The sequence below is a fragment of the Notolabrus celidotus genome, chromosome 15 (assembly GCF_009762535.1).
Source record: "Notolabrus celidotus isolate fNotCel1 chromosome 15, fNotCel1.pri, whole genome shotgun sequence".
NCBI classification, from domain to species: domain Eukaryota; kingdom Metazoa; phylum Chordata; class Actinopteri; order Labriformes; family Labridae; genus Notolabrus; species Notolabrus celidotus.
In genome coordinates, this window is record NC_048286.1 from 3,285,634 (window position 1) to 3,295,326 (window position 9,693).

The 9,693-nt window shown below is 41.7% G+C and overlaps 1 protein-coding gene across 1 annotated transcript in view; it reads left to right on the plus strand.

Moving 5' to 3' along the window:
* lig1 (ligase I, DNA, ATP-dependent) overlaps nt 1-9,336 on the plus strand; it is a 95,330-nt gene extending 85,994 nt beyond the window's left edge. Inside the window, 3 exon segments of the mRNA XM_034702970.1 lie at nt 2,128-2,271; nt 4,405-4,497; nt 9,146-9,336. Of these exon segments, the coding sequence (XP_034558861.1) occupies nt 2,128-2,271; nt 4,405-4,497; nt 9,146-9,220 (312 nt within the window). The 3' untranslated portion in view covers nt 9,221-9,336.
* Nucleotides 9,337-9,693: the final 357 nt, after the last annotated feature.

Below are 9,693 nucleotides of genomic sequence, written 5' to 3' on the forward strand. Positions count from 1 at the left end.
GCAGCCGTGTTATCCTCTGAAACAGTGAAAACATACACACCCGTGACGCCATTTTTACTCTCATCAGTTTGTTGTTGCAGCTGCACTCTTTCTTCTCCTCTGGATACAATAGTGGATCAAATACTGCCACCTCCTGTTTTGGAATTTGTAGGCTCTCGATAAATATATGAAAGCAACTTTTACCTCTTTTTACTTGATAAAATTGCATAATCAGAATGATAAATTATGTAAAGTAAACCTGTTTTTGGCCAATATGGTGTGCATCCCTAGTTATTGGTTCTTGGTTGCTTCAGGCGATGGTGTTGGAGAATAGACTGTATAACTAATGGACGTAGTATCCGTGATGTCACCCATCTGTTCCTGAGCGCTGTTTTGAAGCCAATCGTTTGCGGCAGCCATATTGGAAATACTGAACTCAAGCAGACATAGTGTGACGTAAAGGGGCGGGGTTTGAGCCTCCTAGCCAACAGCTATGTGTTCCCGCCTGTCAGTCAAGTCAGTCATGTCCTTATTTGGGCAAAAAATTTTAATCTTAATATCTTCTGAATCGTTGCGTTAGAAATAAATTCACCCCTGTACAGTGTGTGCTGATAGAGAGATTATCTAAGTAAACCTAAACTGTTTTTTGTACCAGGCTGTAAACATGTTTATTAATGCTGTAAAGATCGGCTTTTTTTGAATTGGTGTGTATGTGGTTTTCGGTACTTCCAGAGCCAGCCTCTAGTGGATCTTCAATGAACTGCAGTTTTTAGCACTTCCGCATTGGACTCATATTTTTAGACCGGAGGTTGCCACTTGATTAGAACACAGTAAAAGAAATGCAGCAGTGTTTCTAAAACAGAGACACCCAACAAGAAGCTTTAAGAAGACTGATTTCCGATGAAGGTAAAATGAAAGACAGAGAGCCAGAACTTTAGACGATAACTCCTCAGTAAGAAGGACAAAAGCCTCACGTCTTCATGTAAACATAAACTATCAGTATCTGTGATAACTTCATGGCTCACCTTAGTTTCTCCTCCAAATAAAGATGGCTGATTAAAGAATCCACTTTCGTCGTCAAACTGTGTCCTTTAGTCCATCGGATCTTTCAGGATTAAGCTGGATTGAACCGTGACGTGATATTTTGCATTGCAGATGATCTTTGCATCGTGTTTACTGGAGCTGCTGCTTTGCTTCTGGCGTTTAAACAATCTCCGGTTTCCCCCTAAACAAGAAGTAAAAACTCCCGTAACTCACTGTTAGTGCTGCACAGTCTGCAAAACCTGCTTCCTCCAGCACTAACACCTGTACCTGATTATAATTACCCTCTTTGAATACGTCTCCTCCCGTATGCCCTGAAGAAGGATGCAGTAATTGCTGTAAATGACACAAATATTTGCATATAAGTGAGATTACTCCGACACATTATTAAAGTTTAGGAGGTTCTGTTGTGTTCTACCTCCGTGCAGACAAAGAAGAAGAAGAAGAAGAGAGGAGCTTTAACGCTGAGAGTGGATCACTATCCGGTGTCTGTTTCATGCGAGTCTGCACACCTACCAGCTCGCTCTCATTGTGATTCACTCTGTTCGAGAGTGTCACTTGAATGCCTACAGTATAAATAATGTGTGAGGAAACCAGCACCAGCTTCACTTAGCTGTGACCCAGTTCTGTGGACACTGCGGAACTGAGAGAGATTGTTTTACACCCAAAACAAGATGGGTGTAATTTTATAGAAAAGACCCACACCTACGCTGAAAGAATGATCGCTCGTGTCAAAGTTAAAACGGCGATATTAAATAGTTTACGAGCAGACAGTTTCATCACAGAGCACGAGCCGTCTGTGGGAGTTTTTACAGGAGTGAACAAAATGTGTACATGAAGCTATTTCTGATTGAATCTTTCATGTGGGTGTGTGATAACGCTCTCTGGAAGTCGCCCCTTCATGCTGCCCCTGAAGCATCATTTGAATATGAGAGCATCCAGACTCTGTGAGGTCTCTGGGGAGGTGATGCGAGGCGGCGGCGGCAAGACGACCAAAGCCACTCCGTCACTGTCTCTTTATCAGCCTCCCTGTGAATGCATTGACCTGCTGGCCTGTTACTTCTTCTCTCTTTATGTAATCATCTCTTCTTATACTTTGTTTTGCAGGAGCACATTCTGCCCAAACCCCGCGCCTACTACCGCATCGACCTGTCAGCGGAGCCCGACGTGTGGCTGGACGCCGTGCAGGTTTGGGAGGTGAAGTGCGCCGACTTGTCGCTGTCGCCCATCTACAAGGCTGCCATGGGATTGGTCAGTACAGCGTGTTATTTCCCCTCCAGTGATAAACTCAGTCTGTTAGGGTCTGTTGCTCACAGTGAAAGTCACAATTAGAGCTTCTTAATAGAGTTATTAAAAGTGTTGCTGGTTTAATGGAACAGATACTGGTTTATTAGCTGGACTCAATCCCTCGGTGCATATAACAAAGAGTGCTCAGGTCTCATTATACTCAGGGTTGTTAAAAAATGGCTCTGAGAGTATTCCTGCCATTTACAGATGGTTTAAAAAGTGGAACACAAGTAAGGCCAAATTCCACCAGATCTGTGTCCGGTCCGGATCTGATAGGTTTCTATTCTAGTCAATGTGTTAACTTCCACTGGATCCGCTCTGTTGCGTTCCGTCTCTGATCCAGAAGGTCGGAGCCCTTCGGATCAGACGCCGGACCACGACGCATCAATCTCAACAGAGCAGATGGAGTGGGACAGGAAGTCAGGTTTCACCAAAACAAAATGAAAACATCCGGTTAATTTTCAGAGTAAATTTTCAGTGATTACCGCGGGAAAACCTCAGTCACATGACTCCAGCTATCTTGCTCTGTAGCAGATCAGAGATGGACGTTAGTACTTCCCTCGATGACCAGGTTAGTTTAGAGGTTGGACTTCCACCAGATCCGTCTCCTTTCTTAGTTGTCCGTCAACAACCACGGGCTGCCGCAAGAGACAAAGGTTTCCCTGCAGTAATCACTGAATCAAGGATTCTCCTCCTCCTCTCCTCATCCATGTTGTCTTTCTGGTCCTCTGAAAACCTCTGACCTGTTGACTCCAGGCCTGGCTCCGCTCATCATGACGGTTTGTTGTTGTAGTTAAGTGAAATACGATCTGGTGATAACACAGAGTCTTTTATTCTGAAAATTAACCGGATGTTTTCATCTTGTTTTGGTGAAACCTGACTTCCTGTCCCGCTCCATCTGCTCTGTTGAGATTGATGCGTCGTGCTTCGGCATCAAAAATAGGAGTCTTGTGTATCTGATCCGAAGGGCTCCGACATGGTGGATCAGAGACGCAGCCGGAACGCAACGGAGCGGATCCAGTGGAAGTTAACACATTGACTAGAATAGAAACCTATCAGATCCGGTGCTGTGACGGATCAGAGACAAACCGGACACGGATCTGGGGGGGATTTAACTTTTAAAGAAAGAACATTAATGTCATGTTTCTGAAGCGTCGTACAAAGCATTCTGGGTATCCCCCCCCCCCATTCCATTTTATAGGGCCGGATGATCACTAACTTAAACAACGCAGACAATAATCTCAATCTCGGCCAGATGCTTGACATGTTTTAGGGGTGTGGCTAACTTGATTGACTGTAGCTGTTGCCTCTTTGCCTCTTGTTAGTTCGACCAAACGTTAGGATGACTCAGCATTATCGACACGATAGGCTTCAAAACTCTGCTTCAGAAACCAATGGGTGATGTCACAGAGACGACACACTCATATGTAAGGCTTTGATTTTTTAATACTCATGATACCTTTGATAGAATATTTACATTTCAATGTTCCCTCTCACTGAAGTCTGAAGCTCCTTGAGTCCGAGTGAGTCTGACTGAATGTAAAGTGTTTGTCGCTGCACTTGACTAACTTTGGCCGTGTTACTTATTTATCATGAGACTGTTATAAGCGCTCAGTCGCTGCCAGTTCCCTCTGAGAACTCATAACTCTCCCTGATACTTACTTTGATTATTGTTCTGCACTGAGCTATTGCTTCTGACACATTCAGAATTCTAATAAAACATGTTTTATATTTCTGAATTTCTCCAGGCGAGCCAAACGTCTAAATCCATACAATCCCTCTCAGATCTCACCTGAAAATCAGACACTTTTTCATTCTCAAGCAGCCCGTGTTATTGTTAGAAAAGAGCACAAAAGGTGCAGCATCTCTGTAATTGACAGCGGTGAGAGAATATGAAAGGCGGATGAATGGAAAAAGGACAAAGCAGCATTTCTTGTCTGAGTTTCCTTGAAATCGTTCACTGTTTGATGTTTCAGACCCTGAACTGAGAGGTTAAAGCTCGATTTAAAAAAGCTTTGTTACCTTTTTCAGTCAAGGACAAACACTCTCATGTAGAAGTGACTGAAAGCTGACCATGCTTTTGTCTTCCTGTGTCAGGTGGATCCAGTCAAAGGAATTTCTCTGAGGTTCCCTCGCTTCCTCCGCATCAGAGACGACAAGAAGCCCGAGGACGCCACGTCTGCAGCTCAGGTAAATCGATGTGAGATCAGGAGGAAGAGCAGAGTGACGACACACACACACATCTTCAGCCTTTCAGTGGAGTGTGTGAGGTCACCTGTTCCATGTTACGATGACTCTGACCCAGTAAAAACTCCATCATATGTTTTTATTTTGGCCCTGTAAGCTGGAGCGCCGTACAGAGAATGTGCATCACTTCTCAGGAGCTGTCCTGTAAAATTTCAAGGGTGAGCGGCACTGCAAGGACGATCTGTTTTTATACCACGGTTGGTTTATGTAGAGGCCTCCCGCTGCAGGACCAACAGAGCTGTATAACAGTCCCAGGTAAAGCAGCGCCACGTCAGGGCCGTGATGGACTCTGAGGGAAATACTAAGAGGAAGCAAACAGGTGATTATATGACCAGGAGAGAAACACAGGTCAGAGCTGCCTGAAGACAAACACTGAAATATGAAACTATTTCTGACATTCCAAAAGAAGTGGAAACTACGACATGGGGATTAAAAAGACAACCCTTAATGACCGTAATATGAGATCAACATTGAAATTATGAGATTAAGTAAAAAATATGAAGAAAAAAAAATTGAATTAGAAAATTATGGGATTGAAATAAGAAAGTCAAAATTATGATCAGATACGTCATCTTTATTATATTAAAAATCAAGGTTGCAGGTTAAAAGCTGGCAATAAGAGATCAGAGACAAATTTAGGAAATAGTAGAAATTGTAAAATAAAAGCTGAAATCATGAGATTAAAAAAATCAAGATTATGACAAAAAGAAAAATGATAGAAATTCAAAGAAGTGCGATAAAAAGTCAAATTATGAGCTAAAAAGTTTAAATTATGAGATTAAATTCAAGTTATTAGATACAAATTCAAACTCGTGAGATAAAAATTCTTATTATGAGATTGAAGGTATAAATTATGAGATTAAAAAGTCAAATTGGGATTAAAAAGTCAAATAATGAGAGAAAAAATTCAAATATGCGATCAAAAGTACAAATTATGAAATAAAAGCTGATGAGATACAACATCAAAATTATGAGGTTTAAAGTCAATATTGCGAGATTAATGTTGATATTATGAGTTAAAAAATTTAAAATGAAGAGATCAGAGTCTAAATGATGGGATTTAAAGTAGAAAGTATGAAATGAAGTGAGAAATTATGAGATAATTTGTCTGAATTATTAGAAAAATGGTAATCATTAAATAACAAGTAAAATTGTGAGATTGAGAGTCAGATTATGAGATTAAATTACAAAATTAAGAGATCAGAGTTAAAATGATCGGATTAAAAGAAGTTCTTGTAAAATAAAAGCCCCAAATTATGAGATTATATCAAAATTATGAGTGAATAAATTATTTTGAGATAAAAAGTCAAAATGAAGAGCTCAGAGTACAAATCATAGAATTGATAGCAGATGTTTTTAAAAAATTAAAACAGAATTCATGAGATGATTAGTCATAATTATGGGAAAAATATCCATTCTGAAATAAAATGTCTAACCTTGTTAATAAATATTGACAATTATTTGATTTAAAAAATCCAAAGTATAAATTCAAAGTCTTGATTATGAAACAGTGAGTAAGCTGTCATTTTTGGGGTAACAAGTCGAACAGGAAAAATAGCATATTATTATTTGGTGTCCTGATAATGTCTCACTGTCTTGTAATTCTTGATTTGATCCCATAATAGTGACTTCATACCCCATTATGTGGAGCTAAATTTAATATCATAATTCTGACCTTCTTTCTCAACATAATGTATATTAATCTCAAAGTTTGAACTCTTAATGTCATCATTTTGACTGAAAGCTCCTGTGAGGATTGAATAATGACGCCTCTTTATGAGCTAAAATAACAAACAAGACTATAAACAAGAGCAGGGTTTATTTTTAGAAAGTGATACATGATGTGTTAAAGAAAAGGTTGGGGGTAGGCGTCACATGGAGTGATTCGTTTTCACATGTTCCTCAGATTGATACATCTGATGATTTAAATAGAGCAGGGTGAGGAAGACTAATTACATGTGGAAGACTGCTTTGTCCACAGGGCGGCTCCAAAGTCAAAACAACAACAAAGTCCCTTACTGCAGCTTTAACACAAGCAGCAGTGTGAGACTAGAGGACTAACGCAGTGTAACTTCCTGTTATGAACGAGGGAAAGGAGAGCCGTTAATTGTCTCATCAGTGAAGCTGAAACCTGCAAATGTTAAGTGTTTGCGTTAGCTGAACTTGACACCATCACCATCTTGTCTGCTTTCATCTGCTTTCTAAACTGTGAGTCATTATGCTTTCACAGTTCAGATCTGATGTTTATGATAAATAAACACTGTGAAGATGTTTTCAATGTGCTTTAGATACTCTGTAATTACACACTGATATTAATCTGTGGAGCTCAAAGAGCAAAGAGTTAAGTTAGAGCTAGTTATGTTTCCTTCTTCTTGTGACTTAATACATCAAAGGATAATGTTCAATCAATCTTTATTTCTATAGAGCCAAATCACAACAAACGTTATCCTCAGACTCTGTCCAAACAGAGCAGGTCTAGACCGTACTCTATGTTCTATTATTAACAAAGACCCAGCATTAAGACAGGATCAGATCCAGTCCCATCTTACAGACAGGACTCTGATCTCATCTTAATCCACCATGAGCAGAGCACTTTGCAGCATTTAGCAAGTTACAGTGGCAAGGACAAACTTCCTTTAACAGGCAGAAACCTCCAGCAGGACCAGACTCATGTTAGACACACATCTGCTGAGACCGAGTTGGAGAGAGGCAGTCCCTCCAGGTTTTTTTTTTTGTATGTGATTGTTGCGGCCCAAAAAGCCTGATTTTGCGACAGCTTTTTGAAAAAATTGTGGTGAAAGTTGCAATTTTTTTTAAATGCACCTCACAGTGACAGAGGCACTTGATTAGTCAGTTCACGGCACTCTGAAATGCATCTGCATCTTTCAACAAGGAGTTGATCCAAACTTACTAAATGTGTCTGATGTTTCACCAAACTGGATTAAATCAAGCTGTAGACAGGAGCTTTTTATGGTAATGACTGCAACAACGTCAAACCTCAAATATTAAACAGACGTCCACCGGTTGTGTCTTTGTCACTAACACACACCGGGGGTAAAAATGAGGAGAGCTGGTTCATAAAGCACACCTGCTGCAGGTAGGTGACCAAGGGAACACTGAGCCCCTCAGATAATAACTCTAGAATCTATAAATAACGTTGTCATGGTCACTTGTCCTGCCTGCTGTCTCCTCTTTTCACCCGTTCTCCGTGTGTGTTTTACTGTTGAGAAGTACCGATCAAGTGAGGACTTGTGTTCATGTTAGAGGAGGAGAGGGATAGAGGGAGATGAAGAGAGAGAGAGATGATAGTGGTGAGATGGATAGTAGTAGTTGTAGCAGCTGGAGTCTGGCACGTCCACAGCAGCAGAGATCCAGAGGAACCTACGAGACAAGGGAGCTCAGGGACTCCAGAAAGGACTATGGTTAGTGACTTTAATGGGACAGGGAGAGTTAAAGTAAGAGACAGGCAGAGAAAGGAGTGTCAGGTCCCCCAGCAGTCTAAGCCTATAGCAGCATAACTAAGAGCTGGTCCAAGCCTGATCCAACTCTAACTATAAGCTTTATCAAAAAGGAAAGTTTGAAGCCTACTCTTAAAAGTAGAGAGGGTGTCTGCCTCCCGGACCCTGACTGGTAGATGATTCCAAAGGAGAGGGGCCTGATAACTGAAGGCTCTACCTCCCATACTACTACTAAATACTGGCCTGGTTAAACAGGAGAATGTTACGCTCAGTCTGACAGGAACAAAAAGCTTCTAATGTCAAGCTTTAAATTTTAAAACCGATTTGTTGAACTCCACTCCTCCAGTTTGTTTCTATACTAAAAAATGAAAGATGAGCTCGCCGCCATGCAGAGATTTCCTCCCTGTTCAAACTCTGACTGACGGTCGAACCCGAGCTGCGTATCACTCAAGCATTGCTCATCGTTGTGTAACCGCTCACAGAGGATGTTCTCGCATGAAGTCCAGGTAAATAAAGCCTGTTTCTTTTTTTCACTCCAGGTGTTTATAAGGTCTGAGTCATGTTTATAATGCGGCTGGAATTAACAGCCATCTGTTAACAGAGGAGAATACTAGCGCTCAGGTGGGAGTGAGAGCTGCATTTAAATGAAACATCTGACACTTACTATCTGTTCTGATTCACACTCGCTCGTAACGGCAACACATGCTTCCACATCCTGAGATTTAAAGGAAGGCCGACCTTATTGAAGTGCGGGGGAGGAAAGTAAACATGGAGGCAGAGCAGGTAGGATGTGGTCAGTCTCAGGCTTAGGATCAAAGCTGATGTTTTTGCACCGCCGCTGTTTCAGGGTGGGCCCCGCTGCTCGCACATTATTCACCGCCCCGCCTCTCGCCCCCTCGCTGATGAGCGCAAGTGAACACAACCTCTGTCTCCCAGTCAGCAGCTGGGAGTCACCAACTTCAAAGCCAGGATATGAATAATCAAACTGTTATTTTTAGCTTTCCTCTTCATGCCACTGACCCGACTCTCTCTCTCTCTCTCTCTCTCTCTCTCTCCCTCTCCCTCTCTCTCTCTCTCTCTCTCTCTCTCTCTCTCGTCCCTCATCCCTCTTTTTACCTTCAATCTCTGTGCAGATTGCTGATTTGTACAAGAAGCAGCAGCAGATCCAGAACCAGGGGGAGAAGGCTGACCCGGAGGACTACTACTGATCACCTGAGGAGATTAATGATTCGTGAGAATTACAGAATAATTGTAAATAACTTTTTTTGGGGGTTGTACTGTTGAATGAAAATAAAGGCTCTTGCCAGTTTTAGGCATTTTCTCATTTGTGTTATTGATTTATTGGAGCTCAGCTTTTCCTTTCAGAGCCAAGACTCAGTGAGTGTCTCACTGCATACAGTGCGCTTGAATTCCAAAAGCCCAAATTGACCCAGCAGTTACAGCTTACCCCGCTGGTAATAGATTCCTATCAAAAATTCACAGTGCAAAACCGCCTGGCAAAACACGAAACCTATGGGCGGCATACCAATACTGTCAGCCGGCCTGGTTTCTGCTTGAGCACTCAAAAGGCGTCGGGGAAGTGCACTGAACGTGTGCAGTAATAAGAGGACAAGCCAAGGAGATTGCCGGGTGTCTGAAACGTTATTAGAAGCAGAAGAAGACGCGGGAGCTGACAGTTGCT